The following is a 26,723-nucleotide window of genomic DNA, read 5'->3' as shown; positions in this document are numbered from 1 at the left end:
CACATGACCCGATTAAACAGACGAGCAAGGACTTTTGAAAGTAGATCCCTGGCATGGATCAGATGTTCTGCTACTAAACCATCATGATCATATGCTCTTCTTGTCTTCATCTTATCAATGGCTTTTTTCACCATTTCCGTAGTAAAGAAAGTACTAGTAGCAGGGCATGGCTCTAGCGGATCTGGTAATGGAGGCTGTCCAGATACCATATATAATGATGTTACATATTGACCCCAAATCTCAGGAGAAGTAATCGTCGGAGGCGGTGAGTGCTCGTGAAATAAACGCCAGGCTTCATGTGAGTCTTGACTCAAGAAGAGCTGATATAAATCCTTCTCCAGTTTGGCTAGGAATGCCCTTTTCTTGCGACGTACTATATGTCGAAGAGCAATCCGAGACTGCTTATATGTGATGATCCCAAGTGTAAGCTCTTTCTGGACCTGGGTTCTCGCGTCTCTGCATTCCTCGTCATACCAACTATTTTGAGGCATGTTCCCAGATCCTCTCTTCTGATCAGGTTGAGTATGTGGGTATGCCTTTTGTGCTGCTCCATGTAGTATCTCTGTTAACTGAGAAGTAATCTCCTCTACAGTATATACTGGCTCGGCTGCCCACATCCTATTATAGATCTTTTCCACATAGACTGAATCAGTCTCTGGCATGAGAGTATATCTTGTGTGTGTCTTCTTCCTTTGTGCTTGAGAGGCATTGTATTGGAAGGAGATTGATAGGGTCAAGAGAGCCTGATCCACTGCAATCCCAACCGGTCTGGGTCCCACCTTAAAGTCCTCGATACTAGAAATAAAGCTTGCTGAAGTCATGACATAATCCACTGTACTGGCCCCATGCCTGTGCGGGAAGCATGTGAATCGCCCAGATAAAGGGAAATTCTCTAGACCATTAAGTATGGCCAGACCATGTATAGTTGCCATCTCCATGAGATGTCTCCCATATTCAGTGTGTAGTTTCTAGTAAGCCCCCTCTCTGATACATCCTCAGAAGTATCATAGAATACTGCTTGAGAGTTGGCCGTTCTGGCATCAAAGTCTCCTAAGAGAACGATGTCTCCATCTCTAGACAACTCCCATATGTCATTATTCAGTATGGAGAAAGGGGACTGTTCTTTAGGTGAGGAGTAGACTGATGTACTTGGAGGGAAGTAGCATATAGCGATTTATAGAAATCTACCTGTCTCGGCTCTCATTCTCACCCACATATACCTTGCTTGCTCATCTTTCCTGATAATCTGTAGTAGTGGTTTCAGCTCCTCTTTAAATAAGACTGCTACTCCTCCTGAACCCCGGCTACCCCGTAGAGATCTCTTGTCTGGTCGACTAGTTGTTTCCCATAAATAACCCTTCACATGTGGCATAAGCTGTCCCGGTATCTGGTGTGTCTCTGAGTAGAAAACTATGTCTCTGTCCCTAAAGCTGTCTTCAAAGGCACCTACATCTAGCCTATATGATCCATTACAATTCCACACCGCTATCCGGAGCGTCGCCCCATAGGTCTCGCACCGTCATGATGAGCGCTTTTCCAGAACCACTACTTTCCCTCCTCTATAAAAGGTGATTTTCCCCTTTTCTCTTGCTACCTTGATCTCTGGCATCAACTCTTGCATGTGTGCCACTTGTGCCAATGTAAGGTCATCTCCCAGGAAAATACCGGTTTTCTTAAGAGTTGGCCTCTTCTTTAGAAATTCTTTCCTTATTTCTATATTCGGGAAGCGGAGAATAAGTGCCCTATCCTTTATGTTTCCCTTCTCATCGATTCCTTTCTTGCCCACTCTCCATGCACTTGTGTGAGTAGGCTCTATGATGCCCATGCGTTGTAGCAGTTCCTTCACTTCTTCATCTACATTCTCTTTGTCTTTGACTCCTGTGACCCGCACATGCAGAGCCCGATTCTTCCTTTTCTGCTCTTCCTCGATGATCATATTAATAATGGTGGAGGTAGATGTGGTCTTAGGCATCTGGGCCTTCCCTTTCTTCCCATCCTCAATCCATTTCTCTACCTCATCAACCTTTTCTTGTGTCTTACAAAGACGTTCCGCCCATGAAGATGCCGTTTTCGATTTCTGTTCATCTCCTTCCCGTAGAGCTTTCATCTGATCCTTCATGTCCTCGAGCTCCTTCAGCACAGAAGGTTGGTCGTCTCCCTTCTCCTTAGTTGCAAATTTGCAAGCCGCAAGTTCTCCTTTTAGCTCCTCGATTATTGCATCTTTTTCCCCCATGTGCTTTTCCATATTTGTTCTCCATGCTTCAAAACTTGCTACTGCCTCATCGAGTTTCTTTTGCATAACGCATTCTGTTACATTTACTTCCGCCTTGATTAGGTTTCGTAATTCCGTTTTGAAGATCTGAATTTCCTCATTCTGTATCCCCCGGATCTCTCTCCTTAGTTCTCTCATCATGTCTCCATACATGGAGTTCCTGTAGCTCTTAGCGCTCGCGTGCATTTCCTTCCTGATGTCATCCCTCATATAGTTTAGCTCTGATTTGAGCATCACCTGGACCTTCTCCACCATTAGCTCATCATGTATCCTGGAGGTTTTCCCAACTCGTGAGGATCCTCGTGATAGTACAGTATCTCTCTTTCTCCGTTTAAATGTAGCTGTTGTTTTTTTTGGGGTGGTGTAGCTATCTACACCCGGCCCTTCCCCTTCGGTAGCCGGATCCATCGAACCTGAGCCACGTGGTGGCGCCCAAATTCGGCAACCCTTCGGGGTGGCGCGCGACGGCGCGACGGCGCCCAGAGAGAGAGAGAGAGAGAGAGAGAGAGAGAGAGAGGGACCCTTACTTGATTTTACTAGCAGGTGGAGCTGGTGGGCACTGTAGAGGTTGACGGCGATGGGAATTCTCCAGTGCTGCCCCTGCACACTTCGCAACCCGCTACCTTGAGGCCTGCGTGCTGCTCGCGCTCAAATAACCGCCCGCCAGCCCTGCTCGCGATCAGACAGCAGCCCGCCAAAACCTCGCGCTCAAACAGCAGCCCGCCATGCCTGCTCATGCTCAGGCAGCAGCCTCGCGCTTAGACAGCAGACCTGCGCGCTTAGGCCCTTGCTCTTAGCATCCTGCTCGTGAGAGAAATGAAATGAAATGTTATATTAACGTCTTCAGAAGGCCAGAATGACCTATGAGACCAAACTGATACAAAAGTGGTGAATCTGTTACAATGTCTGGGTACCTTAGTACTAAAGTACTAAGTGTGAAAATGGAATGAAATGAAATGGAATGTTATATTAACGTCTTCAAAAGGCCAAAATGACCTATGAGACCAATCTGCTACAAAATGGTGAATCTAATACCATGTCTGGGTACAAAAGAACTAGATACTAATACAAGAATCCATCCTCATCTGCACTCTGGAGAGAGAGAGAGAGAGAGAGAGAGAGAGAGAGAGAGAGAGAGAGATGAAATGAAATGAAATGATATATTAACATCTTCAAAAGGCCAAAATGACCTATGAGACCAAGCCGTTACAACGTAGTGAATGTGATACCATGTCCGGGATCAAAAAGAACTGAAACAAAATACAATGTGTAGTACAATGTAAGAAGGGGGGAAGATATGGTGGAGATCCATCCTCATCTACACTCTGGACGTGGAGAGAGTATGGCTCAAATCCTCTGCTGTAGTCTTCGTCAATGTTGTGTAGCTCCTCTTCTCAATCGCGGGTGTCTAGATCTCCCTAGCTCCAATGCTCGGTCTATGAGAATGCCACTAACGGTAGTATGAGTGCGGGCAGAGCTCTGCAATGGTGTCTGCTCCTCTGGCTGCTCCATTGGAGTCCCAATATCTAGTGTAAAGAAATCTGTAATCTGTCTTTGGGACCGTCTCTCTCCAGCACTCCTCAGTAAAGTGTCTCTGTGCCTGTGTAACTCAAGTAGATACAGTCCAAGACATCTCAGATCCTCATAGCTAATGACCCTAGATAGAGGCCAAAAACCCTCTGATAGACAATGAAAACGGCCTCGTATCTCATAGTACATTGTGCAATGACATTTGTAATGTAACTTTGTCTCTTGCTCTAGATGACATAAGCGGCATATCCTGCTATCTGTTGGTATCCCTCTGAATCTGCCAGTCTCAATCTTGAGCTGATGTGAGGATGTGCGTATCTGGCCAATGGCACAACGCAAGCCATGAGAAAGATGTGTGTCCATATAGCTAGGTCGAATCACAAACCCCTGTGAGGTGGAGAAGATGCTCTCTATAGAAAGCCATCTTCGTGCCCATCTCCTGTACCGGCTCTATCCATGTCCTCCTCGTGTCCAGCTAGATCAGATCCTAACGAATGACTCTAGTAATCTCCACCCGTGTCAGAGACATCAAGGGTGCCTGTAGAGAGTACTGAAAAGGAGGCAGCATGTCCATGGTAAAGCCATGTGTCTGAAACCATGATGTCATCTATGCATACCAACATGATGTATCCCCCTATAGAGCTAGCTGTCTAGAGGACTCTAGGGCCAGCCTGGCATATTTGTCTCTGGTAGTATCTTATAGGCTGTGTACAAAGGAGACTGATCTCGTAAGCGCCTCAATCTCCATAGGGGGGGCAGCTAACTCCGCTCGAATGATATCATGTGGTACGGACGCCTTGGCTCTAATCAGCCGAGAGATCATAGATACCAAGGGCCTCTTCATACGTCTCCAACCATCCTGGCCTACAGAAGGTCCCAAAACCTGCACCCCATATAGCATAGTAGATGCAACCAAAGTATCAAAGAGCCATAGCTTTGTCCTAGGTTCCTGAAATTGAACCTGCCGAACGCATCCTCTCTAGTCCTCCCAAAGCCGCATAAGCTATGGTCAGTCTAGGCTCTGCTGCTTTTCTCCAAGAAAATCTCGGCCCAGTGAAGACTGCCCCCAGGTAAGTGTACGCATCTGTATACTCCACAATCTCCTGATCATATGTGAAAGTAGGTGCTGATTTCTTGATCCACTGTGGTGTGGTGTTAAACACCATAACCTTGGTTTTACCAAGGTTTACACACAATCCACTATCCTCTAAAAAACTGTGTAGTGCATCCAAAGGTCGCTGCATACCCTCTGGAGAGTGAGATTCAACACAATATCATCAGCATATAACAACAATGGGATCCACGTCCCTGCAAGCTGGGCACCTCTGTCACCCTCTCTGTCAATGTAATTAGACACCTCATCAACATACATACCAAATAGAGTAGGAGACAATGGGCAGCATTGTTTCACCCCAATAGTAGAGTGAACTAAATCAGATACCCCTGCCGAAGTGCGTACATGTCCCATCACTGATCTGTACAAAGCCATAATCCCCCATATCAACTCTATGGGCACCCCCATCTCCTGAAGTATGCGCATCAATCGAGCTCTCCGTACCATGTCAGATGCTTTGAGGAAATCCACAAAGCTACAATAAAACCGTCTCCCATGTGACCAACCCTCCTCAATGATGGCTCTGAGTGTCAAAATATGATCAAGAGTGGAGAAACCCCTCCTGAAACCGGACTGACCCTTTGTCTGCACCCCCTCATCCTCTACCCAAATACTCAAGCCTGCTCAAGAATAGATGCATACAACCGTGCCAATGTGTGTCCAACCATAATAGTGCAGTAGTTCCCAGGCTTTGTAGGATCCCCTGCCTCGAAGATAGGCACAATAGTAGACAACCTCCAAGTCTCAGGTAACCCCTCACACATGGCACGATTGAACAACACTGCAAGAACATCCATCAGCATATCCCTAGCATGTATAAAGTGCTCCGCTACTAGACCGTCATGATCATATGCCCTCCCGGTCCTCATCCTGTCAATGGCCCTCTGTACGATCCCAGTGTAAAGAAGGTGCTCGTAGCTGGGCATGGCTCTGTAGGGGTCTAGAAGGGGTTCTGTCCAGGAACCGTATATAAGGATGTCGTATACTAGCCCCACACATCAGGTGAAGTAATCATTGGGGGAGGGGAGTGCTCATGGAAGAGTCGCCATGCCTCTCCTGAATCCCTACTCAAGAACATCTGATATTATTCTCGTTCCATCTGAGCCAGGTAAGCTCGCTTCTTTCGTCGCACAAGGCGCCGGGAAGCAATCCGAGACTGTCTGTAAGTGATGACTCCTAATAGGAGATCCCTCTGAAGCTGGGCTCTCATCTCTTTGCACTCCTCATCGTACCAACTATTCTGGGGCATGCTCCCAGAATGTGGTCTCCTACCCGGCTGGGTGTGTGGGTATGCCACTGATGCAGCACCATGCAGTATCTCAATCAGTAAAGTGGTGCACTCCTCCACTGAGAGGCCTGTACTAGATGTGCTAGTTGTGCCTTCCCATGGACGGTCCCAGATCTCCTCTGTATAAACAGAATCGGTCTCTGGTGTAAATGTATAACGAGTGTGTGACCTGCCTCCTGATGTATGGGCTGTACTATATTGGAATGAAACAGATAGTGTCAAGAGAGCAGGATCTACTACTACGCCCACTGGCTTGCTCCCACTGTGAAATCCTCAATGCAAGGGATAAAGCTCGGCTGTGTCATAACATAGGCCACTGTACTAGCCCCATGTCTGTGTGGAAAACATGTGAAGCCGGTTGCTTCAGGAAATCGCTGTAAGCCGTTAAGTATGGCTAACCCATGTGTAGTCGTCATCTCTGTGAGGTATCTCCCATACTTCGTCTGCTCTCTGTCATGCGAGCGTCTGTCAAGCCCCAACTCCCCCACATCCAGCTCTCTAAGCATCTCATCTGAAGTGTTGTAGAAAACTGTCTAAGAGTTGCCTATTTGGGCATTGAAGTCCCCTAGGAGGATGATATCACCATCCCTAGAAAACTCCCATATATCATCGTCCAGTATAGAGAAAGGCGACTGCCCTTTGGATGCAACATATACTGACGTACTGGGAGGGAAGTAACATATGGCAATGTATAGAAATCGACCTGTGTCAGCTCTCAACCTCACCCAGATGTATCTAGCATGCTCATCTCTCCGTACAATATGTAGTAGTGGTTGTAGCTCCTCTCTAAATAGCACTACTACTCCTCCTGAACCTCTACTTCCATGCTCAGATCTCGTGATTGTCCTGTGGGTTGTCTCCCATCTATATCCCCCCACATGTGGCATCACCCGTCCAGGCGCCTGGTGAGTCTCCGAGAAGAATACAATGTCCATGTCTCTGAAACTATCCTCAAAGGCCCCAACATCAAACCTCATAGACCCATTACAATTCCAAGTAGCCATCTTCAGTGTGGTCCCATAGGTCTTGCACCGTCATGTAGGGTGTCTCTCCATAATGACCACTCTTCCTTCTCTGTAAAAAGTTGTCTTCCCTTTTTCTCTTGCGGCCCTAATCTCTGGCATGACTCCCTGCATGTGGGCAAGCTGTGAGAGGGTGACATCGTCACCAAGGAAGATACCAGTCTTTTTGAGAGTGGGCCTCCTTCTCAAAAAATCCTTCTCCTCAATAGAGGGAAGCGCAATATGAGAGCTCTTCCTCTCGATGTTTCCCCCGTGCCTCCACTTTTCTTACCAACTCTCCATGCTCTTGTGTGTGTCGGTTTTTGCATCCCCATTAGTACCATGAGCTCCTGTACTTCCTCATCAATTTTGTCCCGATTGTTGAGGCCGGTAACCCTCACATGCAAAGCCCTCATACGTCTTTGTTGTTCCTCCTCAAGTGTCATGCTGATGATGGTGGGAGTGGGGATTGATACCTCCTTGCCCTTGCCCTTCTTTGCGACCGAAATCCACTTCTCCGCTTCCTTCACTTTCTTATGGGTTTTGGTAATCATATCTGTCCATGAAGACGTTTTTGCTTCCTGTTGTTTCTCCTCTTCCTTAATGGTTCGCATTTGCTCTTTAATTACCTTAAGTTCTTCTATCACTGAGGGTTGGATTTCTCCCTCTTCTAGTCCACCATTGGCTCTTGCCTCGGCTAGGTCTCTCTTGAGGGCTGAAATCTGATTCTTGAGGTCTTCAATTTTGGCCCGATGCTTCATTTTCCCCACAGTTCGAAGCTCGGCCTCGTTGATTTTCCAATGAAGAAAGACCACCTTCTCCATCTTCCACTCTTCCATCTCTGTCTTGTACGCCTTAATCTCCTTTTCTATGTTTGCTAACCTCTTGCTTGTAGCCATAAAAGTTGATTTCTTCATTGCTGGTGATGCCATTGCATGCAAACCACTCAAGGGGGAGGGGCTAGAGCTCTCGGGAAGTGCTGGGTTTCCGCTCATGACCTCCATCACAAGACGGCCACACTGAACATAATACATATAGCTGTTTCCAGAACTTTCTACACTTATGCATACATTTTCTCCCGCATCAAGCATACATTTCGCATACAAACCCCCCCCCCTCTGCACTTTCTGTAAATTTCTAAATTTTCTGCTCTGAATTTTTGTATTTCTGAATTTTCTGAAATTCTGAAATTCTCTGCTCTGAATCCTTGACCTATGAGACCAGAAAGTTACAATGTGGTGGATCTGATACAAGGTCAGAGTAACAAAAATGACAAAATAAAATACTATGGAATCCTAAACTGCTAGGTGAGAGCTAAGCAGCTAGGTGGGATAGCTAAATCACAAAAGATCCAGCATCGATCACTCGCGGATCTCATCAATCTCCTCCATGGTCAATAGCCTGATTGGGCGTCGTGCATGTCGGGCCAAAGTGATCTGAATTCTTTGATGCAGCCTCCGTCGATGCTCTGTAGTCCTCCGCAGTCGTGGGCGTCTGGATCTCCCTAGCTCGGTAGCTCGGTCGATCAGTCTGCCTCTAGTGTGAGGCGACGATCTCTCATGTGGTAGTAGCTCCTCCAGGTGTCTAGTGTCTGCTCTAGAGAAGTCTGTGATCCGTCTCTGAGACTGGCTAGCCTCTCCCCTCATCAGGCTCTCTCTGTGTCTATGCAGCTTGAGCAAAAACAGACCCAAGCATCTCTGATCCTCGTATCGCATGACTCTGGAGAGTGGTCTGAAGCCCTCTCTGAACAAGCAGTGGAAGCAGCCATGTATCTCGTAGTAGACGGGGCAGTGGCAAGTGTAGTGCAACTCTGTCTCAGGCTCCATGTCACATAGGAGGCATGTCCTGGCCTTTACCGGTACTCCATTGTATCTCCCAGTCTCGATCCGCAGCTGGTGTGAAGACGTGCGTATCTAGCCAATAGCACATCGTATCCCATGAGACAAGTGGGTGTCCATGTATCTGGGCCTCGTCACAAAACCGTCCTCCGTAAGTTGGAGAAGATGCTCTCTGTAGAAAGCCATCTTCGTGCCCAACTGCTGTGCTGGCTGTATCCATGTCCTCCTGGTGTCTAGCTGAGTCAGGTCCTGGTGGATGAGCCTGGTGATCTCGGATTGTGTAAAAGTCAGAGGGCCTAGTGAGTACTGGTAGGGGAGGCAATCTGTCTATGCTAAACCCATGCCCTTAAAACCATGATGTCATCTCCCCATACCAACATGTTGTATCTCCCTGCATGGCTAGCTGTCGAGAGGACTCAAATGCAAGGTGGGCATATCTGTCTTTGGGAAGTTCCCACATGCGGTGTATAAAGGAGACAGATCTGGTGAGCGCCTCCACCACTAGTGGGGGGGGCAGCTAGCTCTGCCCGGATTATGGCACATGGTACTGAAGCCTTGGCTCTAATGAGCCACGAGATCATAGAGACTAGTGGCTTCTCCATGTCCCCCCATCCATTAGTGCGACCTGTCCTCCCGTGATGGAACAAATGAAGGTCCCAAATCTCAGCTCCATAGAGCAATGGAGAAGCCACCAAAGTGTCAAAGAGTCTGTCTCTGGGAAGGTCCCATAAATTATGCATGTAGGACACTGATTTAGTAAGGGCCTCAACTACGAGAGTGGGGGCAGCTAACTCAGCCCGAATAATCTCATGTGGCACTGAGGCTATAGCCCCAATTATCCGAGAGATCATAGAGACTAGAGGCCTCTCCATATCTTCTCCATCCATCAATGCTACCACATTTGCCCTGGTGGTCCATTGAGGGTCCCCAAATCTGAACCCCATAGAGCATAGCTGAAGCCACTAGAGTGTAAAAGCCACAGCTTTGTTCGAGGTTCCTGAAACTAAACATGCGAACTCATCTTCTCCAATCCTCCCAAGGCTGCATAAACTATCGTCAATCTAGTCTCTGCTGCTCTCCACAATGAAAACGCCGGTCCACTGAAGACTACCCCAAGATAGGTGTATGCATCTGTATACTCCACCGTCTCCTGGCCATATGTAAAAGTGGGTGTTGACCTCCTGACCCATTATGATGTGGTGTTAAACACCATAACCTTGGTTTTCCCCAGGTTAACAGACAATCCACTATCGTGGGCAAATGTGGACAAAGAATGTAAATGACGTTGCATCTCCTCCGGGGAGTCAGAAATCAACACAATATCATCAGCATATAAGAATAGTGGGATCCATGTCCCTGGCAATTGTGCTCCTCTATCACCATCCCTCTCAATGTAGTTAGCAGCCTCATCCACATACATGCCAAATAGTGTAGGAGATAGCGGGCAGCCCTGTTTCACCCCAATAGTGGAGTGAACCAAATCAGAAATCCCCTTTGAAGTGCGCACATGCCCCACTAAGTTCCCTACTCAGTAATGCACTCAAGGACCAAGGTCGAGAGAGACGTACCCTTGTCGCTCCTAGACCTCGGTAGTTTGGGGCTCTCCCCTAGTAAAAAAAAGTCCCCCATCCAACGGATGTCCGGTAGGACTTCCATACCCGAGGTGAGCGTCGACTCAAAGGAGGCATCTCGGTCCCGACAGCATGGCAAGCACAAAATTACAATTTCAAAGAACACTTAGTAGCTTGTTTGGTTGGCAAAGGTTGAAGGCCATTAACTCATCTATTAACCCTTTCATCCTACCCATGATAAGATACGACCAAAGCCTTGATGTTTTCATCTTTGTGTTGTCTTGATTTTCTCTTTTGTGTTCTGTGTGTAGGCAAGAGAGAGAGAGACAGCGTGTGTGTGTGTTCAAGAGAGAGAGAGTGGGGCTTCTTTGATTGCACTCTCTACCAAACTCTAGGCTTCATGTCACATATGACATAACTCCTTCATATAGTTTTTTGGAGTTTCCTCACAAATTCTCACAGCAAGAGGCCCGGTGCTTTCCTGGCAAAACTGCAAACTTCTTGAGAGCATCACTCTTCATCCTTGTTTTTTGCAGGGTTCACATTTACTCTTGATCCTCCAAAATCTCCAAATAAAAGACGCAACATTTGATCTTGACAATTAGTTTGATTTTATTTGGGTCATTTTTACAAGAAAGTTTCACTTATTTCTACAATTGGATTAAAGTTGCTTACCTTTGTAGTCAAGTAAATGTCGACACTATCTATTTCTAAATATGCAAACATGCTCTCAATAAATATGACTTGAGAGCTTTGATTCATTAGGAACCCTTACCCAATTCTTGTCGTTTCTACCACAATAACAGAAGATCAATCAAGATTGTTGCAAACTTGAAGAGATATAGTCTGCTTAATGCATGCCATGGTGATATTTTGATGTTACTTTCTAAGACCGGAGGGCACTGGACCATGCAACTCAATGATACTAGACCATGCAACTCACCACCCAACCATGCGCTATATAGACCCTTGGCCTAGCTAATAGTAGGACCCCCTTTATCACATGTCTGTCCTAGCGTGCCCGGTCTTACCCTAGGCCTGACATTCATTTCACTTTTATGGAATATTATGGAAGATACTGTAGATGTCTTGATTTAATAAACTTATAACTTGACTTTTATGGGAAGTTTATGGCAGAACTCGAAGAAAAAACCTTTTTGAAAACAAACAAAAAAAAAATGGTGAGAAATTTCCCACTTTTCAATACCTTTTGGACAGTATGTTTCTAGTTTCTGTAGCTTATTTATTGTCCTTCTTGGCATTTGCTCTTTGTATGAGAGATAAAGGGTTCCATAGCTATAATGTCACATTGCTTCGTCGATGTGAACATAACTAGACATATACCTTCATAAGTTCAGAACAGTCTGAACTCACAAATTATAAGAGGGACAAAACACTCACAAAACTAAAAGGCAAGGGACACAATTTATTTATTTATTTAATTTTAAAAAAATAAACAAATCACTTTATTTGCTACTAAACAAAACTAGATAAAACAAACCATTATTCACTTAAAAATGGTTTTAGAAAAGGCATAAGCAAAATAAGTTGAAGCAACTCACTTGACTAAAACTTGAAACAAGTACTCAACTCTAAACTAACAAGGATAAGACATCTCAAAGACTTAATCCTAGAAATCGGACTCCACATAACAACTTCTAAAAGAACAAAATTCTTGAATCCTAAAGTAAGCTAACTACTAGAAATGAATATCACTACGAACCTAAAAAGAAGAGGCTGAAAATAACCAAAAAATTACAAAGATTCAAACTTTACAATATGTGACCTCAATTTCGCTGCTTGACCAAACAGGAAGAATAAGATGATCACCTTAATCGTGTATTGCTTGAACAACAGCTATGACATCCTACTCAAGTAATTAGTACCCAAGAGTAGTTGCAGGTTTGTATAGAGGTCATTGCTTTGAACATACTCTATAATACCAATGAACTGAGTCTCTATCACCCTCCAGAGTAATGGGACTAGCATTTGTCAAGCAAGAGCAAAAATACTATGAGCACTAAAGATCTAAACATCAATTAGTGTTTTACTAAGTCAAACAAAAAGTGGGCTTTTAAGCTCCCCACTTTTATTGAACATTTACTACTAATTATCTTGAACATTCCAAAGGAAGAAACGATGAAAATAAACTTACTACAATGCAAAAGTGAACAAACGTTTTTCATGTTTTTTTTGAATGAGTATCCTTTCTCAATGAGTAAAGAAATAAGATGGCACGACTGAACAACAAAAGAAAATTTACTAGAACAAAGACGAGAAAATCTAAATAGTTAAGAGCAAATGACACCATATTTAGCTAAAAGAGAAATGTTCAAAGAAATGTGAGGCATATGGATGATATTTAGATTGGCATATTCCGATTCAAGGCGTTTATCATAGATATCTACTTCCAATCCCAAGGGAGTTTGAAAAATCTTAAGGTTTTAAATGGCACAACAATCACAATTTGTGGTACATTTAAGTTCACAAAACTCCTAAGGATAAACTCCTCCACCTACATAACTTGATTCGAAGTACATAAAATCTTGAAAAGAAGGAACGTCGGGAACAAAAAGATCATCTACAAAGCGTCTTACATTGCATGACTTGTGCAAAAATATTGGGCAAGTGTTAGCAAGAACAAGACGCTCCATAAAATCAAACTCATAAGTAAAAAGATAGAAATTAGCAAGAAAAACAGTACAATTGGTGCCCATAGGGATACCAATTGTTTGCTCGAAAAAAGAGTCACCGACGGTTACATATAGATTATCCAAAAGAAAATCTAGCCAAGATATAATTAGCATTTGAATTGTTCTTTGAGCTAGCGTGACTATGTGATAAATGGAATTCCAGTACCTCAATCAGGCAAGTCATATCTGGCTTTAAAATATGATCTGCCTAGTAGAAGAGAGGGTGTAGCAGATGAGGAAGGCATTTTTTCTTTTCCTTTTGGGGTCGGGGTCGGGTGGGACGAGTGGTTTTTTTGAGGGCCGCGGGGGGGGGGGGGGGGGGGGGGGGGGGGGGGGCTTGTTTGTTGTGGTTTCTCACCTGTGCATTGAAGCCAAAAATTACTTTTGATGCCAGTCCTTCCTTAACATCAAAGATGGAGTTCCCTGTAAGGGTGTCTGGAATGCAGCCAATTTCTGTTGGCAAAAAAGCATACATGTAACCCGAACCTGCTTCGGATATTGCTGTAACTTGAATAGGTGAAAGTGATTCATCGAACAAGTATATTGGCCCCATTTGACCATAAAAAGGTAAAGAGAACATTATGTCTGCACTGACCCCTTCTACTATGGACACATGTGAACATGCACCAATAGTGCTCTTGTTTAATGGTTCATTCAGTTTTGGGTACCTAAAAAAACATGCCAAAACATCAGAAAGTGTTTTGCAAATTGGAGCAACTAGAAGCATTTTGAAGAAGCCTAAACTAAAAGTTCCTTCAACTTTTCAAACATGTATAAGTTAAAGTCAAGAGAGCATCGCTAGTGAGCCTGAATCAAAAGCACACTTCAATAAAGACAGAGGTCATAAAACCTTTCGCACAAAGAAATTTAACTGAAACCATGTGTTGGAAATTCTCAGGATTTAACAAGACCAGTATCAACGCTCATGAGGTCTTCTGATCTTTGGTGTAAAATAATACTTGCCTTACATTTTTTATTGTGCTTCAAAATTTGCTAGATTTATTTGGAGGACCAAATAAATGCAGCCTTATATATAGCCTAACTAACCACTGCCACTTTGTTCGTCTTTCTTCAGCCAAGTTCGGGTCTCATAATGACAATGTTTTTCTCTTTTGGAATGGGTCTATGCTTGTGGAATCCTTCGGAACCAAAAGGAACATCATATCCTCATTTCTTAATATAGCCTCTCCTGGACAATCGTTGCCCTGTTATTCTCATTCAAAACATCAAAAACACAGCTTTTTTTTTCTCTCAAGGTGCCTCTCTTAAAAGACCCATTTGATTGTCTTCAAATGAGATCACTATGACATGAACCCTTAACAAATAGAAGGTTGGGTTAAAATGAACAGTAACCTACCACTAATCCTTCATGAGAGAGACAGAGAATAGAGGTCAATTTTACTTAAATGACATTTCAAAAGAATGAGAAAGATTGCACAGCATAATATCAAAAATTTATGTATACTTATAATGAATTGCTTTCAATTTCTGTAACTAGTCCTTTCTATACCGACCTTAATTTATCACTAGCTGCCAGGTTGCCATCTATGTAAACCTTCAACACACTGCCACCAGTAAGCGCTCTTCCAACAGAATGAGTAATGCACAGATGGCACCACCGTTTCGGCTGAACATCTATGTACAAACGGGCCAGTTGCGTTTTCTGGCCGAGAACCTGATGGTAAAAAGTTTCAAAAATAAATAAGAAGAATATGACTCTCTGCATCAGTTAATCGTGTTTTGTATGCAAGATTGACTCATACCTGCACCACCAAACATTCCTGTCCAATCATCACATTAAAGCCTTTGCCATTTTCTGTCAATAATGTGAATAGCCCCATAAAAATTTCTTCAGATGCACCTTCCATGGAAGGAAAAGATTCAATCCGCATCCAACAAGAGAATGTAAACCCTTTCAAACTCGGCAATCGGAGGGGAGTTGTTATCATAATGCCCTGTGGCAACCCATGTAAAACATACTTAAGAAAAATGAAAAGCATCATAAGAAATGAGTTGATGGGTTTAAGCACAATAAACTTACCGAGTCTTTACCACTCATTTCAAAAAACACAGCAGGACCATCCTCTTTCAGCATCCCTCGAACAACATCCAGTAATATCTTTCTACTGGCCAGCTTGGAAGCTTGATTTGCACTTCTTAAAAGATTAAAAATTTTGCGCATGTCCTTTCCGGTGACACTGTGCTTTCCTATTGCCTCTATTAGATTTGCTAGCTTGGGTGTCAAATTACTGTTGATGCCAGAAACAAACCAATCTAAAAGAAAACCTAATAAGCCAGCATTCACACAAGCAACTTTGTTTGCAGTTGATTCTTCCACGATGCGATTGAATGTGAGCAAGCCAAACAGCTGCAATGTGTCGCAAGACTGCCTCGCCAAAACCGAAAAAGAAATTCAGCATAGGAGGATAGTTCTGAGAAGCTGATAGAGTGAACATGAACCTACTAAATACCTGTCGAAGGATGCTGAAAAACAGTAGTATAGCATCTTCATTCTGCAGATCTCACAAAATCACCAAGGCGATGAATAACTCACAATCATAAAATTTGAATGATGAACATACACGAGTACCTGAATGACCATATTGGCAGGCATATTGAAGGCACCATCAACTAACATGTCAAGAACCGCACTTAATAGCTCTTCTGTGGGAGAACCTTGATGAGTAGTTAAGAGTAACGTTTGCATTGTACTGTATCCTGGACCAACAAGGTTTCTGAAAGAATTCTGTTTAAGCATGTCAATTGGTAAGCTACAATAGAAGCTTTGGTTCAAAAAGAATAATGCAAAGAACGAAAAAATATCATAAATCAATGAACATAAGTGCAAGTAAGCAAGAACATGCATGACAAGCACAATGCAAAGGACACTAATGACAATAGTTTAGATGAGTATACAAGCCAGAAGGTCACCAATAAACCAGTTTCACCAACAAATTACTAGCAACCTCCTTTTTGAAACAGGGGCAACTGTCTGAAGGCAATGCTTGAATGTACAAAATCCCTCTAAAGACCTTTGTGGTGATCATAAAGCTCTGGAAAGTGGAATAAAGGGAAGTTGTATTTTTTCCTAGGAGCCAAGGGGGTTTTTCAAAGAGAAATGAAACGAATTGTTTATTTACGTCTGCAAAAGGCCTAAGAGACCAATGACACCAGAAGATTACATCACCTTCATAAGCTCCAAATGTCCACTAAGAAAAGAAAATGCTAAAGCGTAGACATATAATTGAACTAATACATCCAGCTGGTAGCATCTCTCCCAAATCCTGATATCCTCCGGGGGCTCCAAAGTAAGTACCATCTAATAAACTCTCTCATAGGTTGATACACCATGGCATCCATCTTCTCTGTAAAGAACTCGTAGGAGCTGCTCTATGCCTCTCAATAAGGTCCTATATGTGGCAATATTAAGTACATTGGTGACGTAATCTGCAAGAGAAATAGAGCGCCGAGATCTACTAATCTTTGTAGCTCTATCCACAAAAGTCTCATAAGCTGAAAAGTCACATGTCCTGGATGTCTAACCCCACAGAAAAAATGTGTCTTGGCTTGGGTAACTCCAGCAAAAATAGCCCAAGGCATCTTTGATCAGTGTGACCCATGACCCTCATCACGTAGAAAAACGGGTGACACTAAGGCCAGTCCATGGCTACATGAGTTACTATTTCCGACAGATTGGTTTGAAGGACTAGGAACAGGACCAACTCCCAGAAGACCTGGAGTTGAACCAAATAGACGTGTCAGACCAGCTAATTTTCAAAAATGGGTTAGAAAATACAGTGGATCAGGGGATCCATATGACCACTTAGCAAGCTTTAAGCAAGTGCTAAGAGCAGAGCGTATATTCAATTTCCATACTCAATTCGAGGGGTTCGGAATGACATTAGAAGGAAAAGCTTTGACATGGTTCCAAAACATTCCACCAAGGTCAATCATGGATTTGAATACATTAGCTCAAGGATTTGTAGTTGCTTGTTCTAAAACGGAGATTAAACATAATACGGTAGCTCAAGAGGCCCGGAGTTCTCTCCAAAGAGACAATGAAATTGACCCTGAATCTCATACTAAATTGGGCAATGATATGTAATGCTCCTCTATCTCTGGCTCTAAGTTGCATAGCTGGCATTAGCACTGCTATGGTGGTACCTCCGAGTATATCTAACTATCTATCCGCAGTTGATAGGAGAAGGTGTGAAGCTATCCTATGACATACCAAAGCCCATGCGAGAGGGGTGAATTCTCAGCAAAACCCTCTTTCCAAGATATCAGCAAATTTTGTTTAGCCCGTGCAACGTTCATCATGTAGAGTAAAGGATCTTTCAGAGGCTCCCAAAAGGAGATTAAAAAATCCACAGCGAGCCCATCCCAACCAGGGGAACACCATAGACCAAGAGCAAGCAATGTTGAGTGCAATTCATTTCTGTGAAATCCGTCTCCGTTGCTAGAGCATCTTGAGGCGAAATAATCAAATGCACTATAGATAACAAAAGTTGGCGTGCAAGAACTTCAGTAGATGCCGAAGGAGGAGCGGCAAAGACATTCCCAAAATGAGAAACCAAGGTATCTGCAAGCTCACGTTTTGAGGTTGTCGAAGCGCCCAATCGGAGCATAACCCTTTTAATGGTTTGAGAAGCCCTTGAATGATGCAACAGCTTAAAAAACTGTTTTGAGGCACATCCCAGGATAAGCCAAGATTCACCCTTAAAGGAAAGTGCAAGGTATAGACCCATGGCAGTCATCCACAAGACAATATAACCATCAGCTCCATCATGCATAGTATTGACTAAATACCACGACATCCCCACTAACGTCGTCAGTGCCCAATAGTGGGTGTAGAACTGGGTACTAACATATGCTCCCAAACACAACACACACCACACGCACACACATGAGCATACATCAAAACAAAGTTCAGCGTACTGAGTTTCTGTCATGACTCTGGAGATCAAGGGAAAACTCAGCCATAATGAAGCTAAAAGAAGCATTAAATCGAAAAAATTAGCACAAAAATGAGGTAGTTGATAGGGCATATGCACCACAAAAGATAGAAAGAATTAGCACAATATCAACTGGTCGTAACTCGGACAAAAACTTCACAATGTGAAGTCTGCATGTCCGCTATACAACTAAACAATATACCTAGATGAATCCAGGATAAGCCCAGATTCACCCTTAAAGGAAAGTGCAAGGTATAGAGCCATGGCAGTCACCCACAAGACGATATAACCATCAGCTCCATCATGCATAGTATTGACTAAATACCACAACATCCCCACTGACGTCGCCAGTGCCCAATAGTGGGTGTAGAACTAGGTACTAACATATGCTCCCTAACACAACACACACCACACGCACACACATGAGCATACATCAAAACAAAGTTCAGCGTACTGAGTTTCTGTCATGACTCTGGAGATCAAGGGCAGACTCAGCCATAATGAAGCCTAGCACTAAAAGAAGCATTAAATCAAGAAAATTAGCACAAGAATGAGGTAGTTGATAGGGCATACACACCGCAAAAGATAGAAAGAATTAGCACAATATCAACAGGTCGTAACTCGGACGAAAACTTCACAATGTGAAGTCTCCATGTCCGCTATACGACTAAAAAATATACCTAGATGAATCCAGGATAAGCCCAGATTCACCCTTAAAGGAAAGTGCAAGGTATAGACCCATGGCAGTCACCCACAAGACAATATAACCATCAGCTCCATCATGCATAGTATTGACTAAATACCACGACATCCCCACTAACGTCGTCAGTGCCCAATAGTGGGTGTAGAACTAGGTACTAACATATGCTCCCAAACACAACACACAACACACAACACACAACACACACCACACGCGCACACATGAGCATACATCAAAACAAAGTTCAGCGTACTGAGTTTCTGTCATGACTCCGGAATCAAGGGCAGACTCAGCCATAATGAGCCTAGCACTAAAAGAAGCATTAAATCAAAAAATTAGCACAAAAATGAGGTAGTTGATAGGGCATACACACCACAAAAGATAGAAAGAATTAGCACAATATCAACTGGTATTTAGGTAGTTGATAGGGCATACGCACCACAAAAGATAGAAAGAATTAGCACAATATTGGGCTATTTAGGTAATCAAAATACCTAAACAGCCCGATAAACCAGCATATGCTATCTAGTAACCTGCAAAATACGAGCATTGCCCGGTCAATTCATGCTAATTATGCTTTGCAAAACCATAATGTCTGCCTTTCATCTATGTACAAAATGCCAGGTTAATCTCCACTTGTCAGGGTTACATAACCCACGCACATTATCTGAAATGCATTTTACACAACTCTGCATTGCAAAGATATGTACAGAGGCAAAAGAAGAAAGAGACTAAGTTGACGTGCCCATAAGCACATCAACATCAACAGACCGAGACTCAACTACAGCATCCTACGTGCCTCTCTCAAAAGAAGTAAAGCCTACAGGTGATGAAGAAGACACATCAATCACCGCATCTCTGTAAGAGTACACGACCTTATTCCATGCATCCGCAAGAATGCGATTGTCATTACAAGGAAGAGACTTTTGCCCCGCAGATTTCACTTCAGGAGGTACATAATTACGAGAAGAGAGTTGTGGACGTATTTTAACGTTCTTGGGGTTCACCCAAGGAGATCCTTCCCCCGAATCCACCTTTTTCTCCTTATTTCTGGTCTCATGTGTAGATACAAACTTTCCTTTACTCGAAGGCTTTGAGGAAGTAGCAGATTTGAATTTTCCTTTATCCAAGGGTGGAGCATCAGGCGACGTAGAAACGGCAATAGTGGTGGTTCTAGGATTAGAGGCTTCTTTTTCATTAGAAACCGCAAGTTGAGGGACAGCTAAAGGAGGAGGTTGCAAAATAGGCTCGGGATATTCAAATTGCATGTGTCCAAATTTCCCACATCGAAAACATGAATTTGCAAATTTCCCCCATTTGAGCTTAAAAGGGCGTTATTGTACACACAAACACACACACGCACTCTTTTTATTTTTGTAAATCTTTGGGATTAATTTACAAGTAGGAAACCTCAAGGCAAGGCAAACCCACAGAAAGGATCATATACAAAAGCACGAACACAGAAGTGTTCGTCTGTGAAAGAGGGCTAAAAGCATTCATAAGAAAGCTAATCCATCTCTGAGGTGATATCAACAACTTCCTAGGAAAAACGTAAAGAATGCCTAAGGGAAAGCTTGGAAAATTGAAAGGGATCTGCATCAAATCGAAGGAACATGCAACCGTTACATTGACACCACAGGGTCCAATAAGCCCAAAATATGACCCACATAAAGAAGACCAAATCGTTGTAAGGAAGGTGAGAGAACGCCAAAAGCCCAAAGCTTTTGTGAAGGGGAAACGGAGCCACATACAAGTTGCTATGCGGCGAAGAAAATAACAATCTCTTCTGCAGTAGAGCAACGAACACAACGAGAAGAGTAGATATGACGAGCACTAAGAAAAGAGCACCATCAGCCACAGGCAGAATGGGCAAAAAGTCAACCAACATGTGATGAAGCTCTCTCCAGAGCTAACAAAAATGCATACCCAATCCAAAACGTCGAGCGGCAAGGGAAAACTGAAAAGAATAGCCTGCCTCATCAACTACATAACCAACAACTCGAAGGCCACGACAAGAGAGAAAGTATGCCTTGCGAGGCGAATGGTCTACCAAAGTAAGAGAGAATGCCTGACTCCAATGAAGACTCTCCAATTGAACCTTCCCGCTGCTGTCGACCATGCCATGATAAATGAATTGTAACATCTTTCCAAGCAAAAACTAAACTGGAAATAACAGGACATTTAGGAGTGTTTCCTTCCATCTTGCCAAACACGACCTTCCAAAGAGATAGTTGCCAATGACCAAAGGAGGAAGTAACAACATGCCGACACAAGCAAGCAAGCATAAGAGCCCAAGGTTGAGTCTATTGCAAAAGAGTAGGCAACAATGTAGCTTTCCTAGCCAGAACATAACGGCGCAATTCCAAGATACTGAGACCGACAAAATGCTTGAGAGTACAAAGTTTCCCCATCGACATCAAATGCACTTCTTTTTAGTGAGCGTGAGTTTGCCACAAATGAGACAAAATCAATGACATAAGAGAAGTGAGACAATGGAAAGGCCAGTGCAACAATGGCATATAGAACTGAACATAGACCATCAAGATACTTTGAACAATTTGCAAGCGAACATGTAATATAACTAGATGAATCCAGGATAAGCCTAGATTCAGCCTTAAAGGAAAGTGCACAGTATAGACCCATGGTAGTCACCCACAAGACAATATAACCATCAGCTCCATCATGCATAGTATTGACTAAATACCACGACATCCCAACTAACGTCGTCAGTGCCCAATAGTGGGTGTAGAACTAGGTACTAACATATGCTCCCCAACACAACACACACCATACGCACACAAACACATGAGCATACATCAACACAAAGTTCAGCGTGCTGAGTTTCTGTCATGACTCCGGAGATCAAGGGCAGACTCAGCCATAATGAAGCCTAGCACTAAAAGAAGCATTAAATCGGAAAAATTAGCACAAAAATGAGGTAGTTGATAAGGCATACGCACCACAAAAGATAGAAAGAATTAGCACAATATCAACTGGTCGTAACTCGGACGAAAACTTCACAATGTGGAGTTTGCATGTCCGCAATACGACTAAAAAATATACCTAGATGAATCCAGGATAAGCCCAGATTCACCCTTGAAGGAAAGTGCAAGGTATAGACCCATGGTAGTCACCCACAAGACAATATAACAATCAGCTCCAACATGCATAGTATTGACTAAATACCACGACATCCCCACTAACGTCGTCAGTGCCCAATAGTGGGTGTAGAACTAGGTACTAACATATGCTCCCCAACACAACACACACCACACGCACACACACACATGAGCATACATCAACACAAAGTTCAGCGTGCAGAGTTTCTGTCATGACTTCGGAGATCAAGGGCAGACTCAGCCATAATGAAGCCTAGCACTAAAAGAAGCATTAAATCGGACAAATTAGCACAAAAATGAGGTAGTTGATAGGGCATACGCACCACAAAAGATAGAAAGAATTAGCACAATATCAACTGGTCGTAACTCGGACAAAAACTTCACAATGTGAAGTCTGCATGTCCGCAATACGACTAAAAAACATACCTAGATGAATCCAAGATAAGCCCAGATTCACCCTTGAAGGAAAGTGCAAGGTAAAGACACATGGTAGTCACCCACAAGACAATATAACCATCAGCGAACATGTAATGGCCATGCGGATAATTTCCAATAATGCAATTTAGCATTCAAGCACTACATATTCCAATCCACTTTTTGAATGTGAGTGACATACCATCCAATTGGATGCCCCAAATGAATGGCAATCACATTCGAAGGAACAATCTCTCTTGGCCACAAGAGATCGTGCCAATCACAAGGATTCTACGGCAGAAGCTTCAATTTGCGGAAATTGACTCTAAGACCGGCCGCAGGCCCATACAGCTCCAAAGCGTCCATAATCACTTGAACATCAGCCTGGCAATTGCGAGGCATAAACGAAGAGTCATCAGGATAAGCCTGCCCAATGAAGTTGTGACCCGATGGTAACTGCATCCATGAAGACGACCAACGGATGTCAAATGATCGAGATGCATCAACAAAGGGTGCGTGGCAATAACATACAACAATGCACTAAGGGGTCAGCCCTGCCTAATTGAACAGCCAACAGGCCAAGATTCCGTCAGTTCACCTTCAAGAATCCCCGAAGACAAATGTGAACATACAAGAAATAAACAATATTGGCTAATTTAGAACAGAAAGCAAGACTCCGCATCGTATCTGAAATGTAGTCTCACTGCAGAGTGTTCAATGTCAACTTGCATAACAAGTACCTCCTGCGGCATGTACTTTGCATATTCCGTGCCAATTAGAATATTAGTAAAGTTGTCAGTGATTTGGGGACGTGGCTGAGCCTGATGAAATCTTGTAAGAAGGTGATCTCTTAGCCAATATCTTATAAACGACATGTATCAAAGTAATTGGCCGCCAATGAGAAAATTGCTCGCAAAGTGCTTGCTTAGGCAATTTTAGCAAACCCTCTTTCCATGATACTGGCAAGTCTTGTTTCTCCCATGCCGCATTCATCATGAAAAGCAAAGGCTCTTTAAGAGTCTCCCAAAAGCAAAGGAAGAACTCTAGAGTAAGCCCATCCGAGCCAAGGGATCACCAACGGCCCAATGCAAGCAACCCACAATGCAATTTAGAATCACTGAAAGGTTCCTCAAAGCATTGTGCATCCTTAGAAGAAATGATTGGTTGTACATGAGAGAGCAACAACTGTCATGCTTGACAAACTGTTGTAGATGGCTGAGGAGAAGGAGCAAACACCTGTCTATAATGCGAGACCATGGCATCAACAAGTTCCTGTTTGGATGATGTCCAAGCGCCTGAAGGAAGCTTTACAAGCTTAATGTCCTGGGAAACCCTCATGTGATGCAGATGCTTAAAAAATTGTTTCGAAGCACAGCCTTTATCCACAAAAGCCCATTGACGAGCACACGTCTGCCATTGGTCAAGCTTCCGCTTGTCATTAAGTTGTATACATACCCGAGCTTCACACAACTCCGACAATTCAGAGTCAAGTCATCCATTATTCTTGCAGTTGTTGACAAACCTGCTTGGCATCACATGCATTGCCTCGAGTCCAATGCATGTACTATTTATCATAATCATGAATAGCATAATCATGAATAGACTTGAACATTGGAGGAGGAACAGCATCTTTGTCCTAAGAAGAGGAACCCTCTTCCCTCGTGTCATTCACTCTGTCTATAATAGTGTAATTTGGAGTTCTTGTGCTCTCTGTCTTCGCCAAAATCCAACCAAGGCTCACTCTTTAAGGAAAAAGCAATTCTGTCCAGGCAATGGAACCATGAAACCAGCCCGTGGACTCGCTAGAGGACAGTAGAATTTAGCTTTCACGAGATCTTTACTTCGACAAACTTTTCTTGAACTTTACAACACAAAGGAGCCTCACGAAGAAACCTGTGACTAGAAATTACACTTCAAATAAAACCCGACTTGGCAGCTAGAGTGCTTCCAAGCAGATAGTGACCCCGTGTTGGCCCCAAAGGTTGGCGCCCCTTTCGGTATTTCTTTATTCAATTAAAACTTTGGAGATAGAACCTGTAAATTCCTACGAGTTGACCCCCTTCTATTGGGCTGAAAATGGCCTACTCTAGCCCAATTTTAGTAGCATAACCACAGTAGGAAGCTTTACAGAAAATATCCCCATGCAAAGGTGACTTTCACGGTGCATTTGAGCAGTTTCCCAAATCTGGCGAGAATTTGCAGCACGCTGAACTCTCTGTTTTCGGCCCCAAAATTGCACCAGAACACCTGCACAGCGATCCCCTAGCTTCTCGGAAGCTCCTGATGGTATTAGGGATCAAACAGGGTCAAAGCCCTAAACGTGCAAAAGTACACAGCAGGCTGTAATTTACTGTTTCGGGCTCCATTTCGCGTGTCGATCGGAACTGTAGCAAGCCCTCAAGCTTCCGTAACTATAAGGCTACCAACCCTTTGACTCGGACAAGATTTCTCGTGTGAAATCTCTCTAAAGCCATCTGTACCTACGGGGGATTAGCAATTAGCTAATCCAATACCTGGACAAGAGGCTCTTGCCTTGGCAATCGCACATGAACCCACACAACAGTACATACGGATGAGTAGCCCTTGAGATGGTGTCACAAACTGGTGACGTGGCTGGCCCCCGGACATACACTCTCACACCCTGCTGCCTGAAATGCGCCGACAGGCTGACGTGGCAGCCAGCAGAAAATCCACTGCAAAACGCGCTGACATGTTGACGTGGCAAGTTGTACGGACGGCAATACGAACGCTCCGCTTTTTGCGCTGACAAGCTGTACGGAATTCCGGAAATTACGCTGGAAGCTTTTGGGCGCTATGCTTTAATTTTTTAGAAGCTTTTGGATTAAAGTTGCTTTTAAGTTTAAGAGCTTTTGAGTGAGATTTTGGGGCTCTGCTTTTGCGCATCCCTTGTAAGAATAAATATGTCTATTGGGCCCTCATTACTTAGAGCATTTGGACGCAAAGTCTGAGTGTGAGTCCCAATAGATTCCCTTGTATTTTGCACCAAGATTAATATAGAAAGAAATACCGAAAGGGGCGCGAGTCTTTGGGGCCAATACCTCTTGGCACGGAACTACGCGGGGCCGTGTCGTCTTTTGTGAACTATTTTAAAGTGAATCTCTGCTGTGTTGCGGTAGAATCTTGACTTGGGGTGTCCAAGTTTATTACAATGGTATCAAAGCACAGAAAGATTCTTCTTCTACGGAGGATCCGATCCTTTTTGCATCGCACCCGGACTTATTAGCCACTCCCACCCTTCATACATCGCGCATCGGGCACGCTCCCGTCTTCATCGCTCTATCTTACAGGGCATAAAGCCATAAAGAATCCCTAATTACACATGGGTTCTCGTGAAGAATCTAACAGAGATGACGCCTCTCAGTGGGAAGGCAAAGAAAAGTTGAAAATTCGGCCCGGGAACTGAAGAAAAGAATAAAGATTTGAGCCAAAAAAATTCGGACAAGTTTGCCAGAACGGAGTACAAACATCAACTGCAGATTGGTATATGTGTGAACAGTTTTATTTAGTACTCCAAGGACCCGAGATTGGCAAGAAACTTAAAGAATTACCCGATTGATAAGTTTTACTCGAGATGGCATGTAGCCATTGCTTCTCCTCTCAGGTCAGGAGGAAAGCCGAAAGGACAGACGAGTGCAGAAAAGCAGAACTTGTACTCGCAGAAAGAGATGGATAAGAACTCTTGAAAAGAAGATGAACCAAAGAACATAAATTTGAGAGTTACAGTGCAGCAGCCGAGTGCGGAAGAGAAGAACAGATGAAAGCAGAACTGTTACCACATTGCATGGGGCCGGACCCGAATCAAATAAACAAAAGTACAAAACTTTGCCACTCTTGAAGCAAAGTGAAGATCAAGAAGCCCTCATTTTTCTTTGATGGAGGAGCCAAGGCCAACTTCTTGAATTGGCAGCTCGACTTGGAATTACGTCTGACAGGCTAAGGCCGCAGGCGGAGGCACTTCTACCGGCACCCGGACGGGATGTTGCCATTACACCGATCATTAGCAGTCTTCGTTTGCAATGTCAGGCATGTTTAGGGCACGAGGACTCCTACGTATGCCCTTGGGAGGTTGTGAAGTCCTCCTAGGAATCCCTTGGTACCACAAGAACAATGCCGCAGTTGACTATCAAGGTACGTAAGCGACTTTTGACAAATGCAAGGCAAGAGAGATTGTACTTGATGAAATTCAGTTTCTTCACTCGATTTTTCT

The 26,723-nt window shown here is 43.7% G+C and overlaps 1 protein-coding gene and 1 pseudogene across 5 annotated transcripts in view; both read right to left on the bottom strand.

Annotated features, from left to right (window-relative positions):
- Positions 1–26,723, bottom strand: part of LOC147432788 (binding protein) — a 252,004-nt gene that overhangs the window by 144,212 nt on the left and 81,069 nt on the right. For all 5 annotated transcript variants that reach the window (XM_086492599.1, XM_086492600.1, XM_086492601.1 and 2 more), the window contains 6 exons: positions 15,898–16,053; positions 15,779–15,820; positions 15,349–15,693; positions 15,071–15,262; positions 14,822–14,982; positions 13,666–13,975 (listed from right to left, as the gene is read on the bottom strand). In XM_086492599.1, coding sequence (XP_086348725.1) covers positions 13,666–13,975; positions 14,822–14,982; positions 15,071–15,262; positions 15,349–15,693; positions 15,779–15,820; positions 15,898–16,053 — 1,206 coding nt within the window. The remainder of the gene's footprint in view (positions 1–13,665; positions 13,976–14,821; positions 14,983–15,070; positions 15,263–15,348; positions 15,694–15,778; positions 15,821–15,897; positions 16,054–26,723) is intronic.
- LOC147432789 (uncharacterized) lies at positions 12,654–13,637 on the bottom strand (annotated as a pseudogene).

The sequence above is a fragment of the Adiantum capillus-veneris genome, chromosome 20 (assembly GCF_014529385.1).
Source record: "Adiantum capillus-veneris isolate H3 chromosome 20, ASM1452938v2, whole genome shotgun sequence".
NCBI lineage: Eukaryota > Viridiplantae > Streptophyta > Polypodiopsida > Polypodiales > Pteridaceae > Adiantum > Adiantum capillus-veneris.
This window is presented reverse-complemented; position numbering and strand designations above follow the sequence as displayed.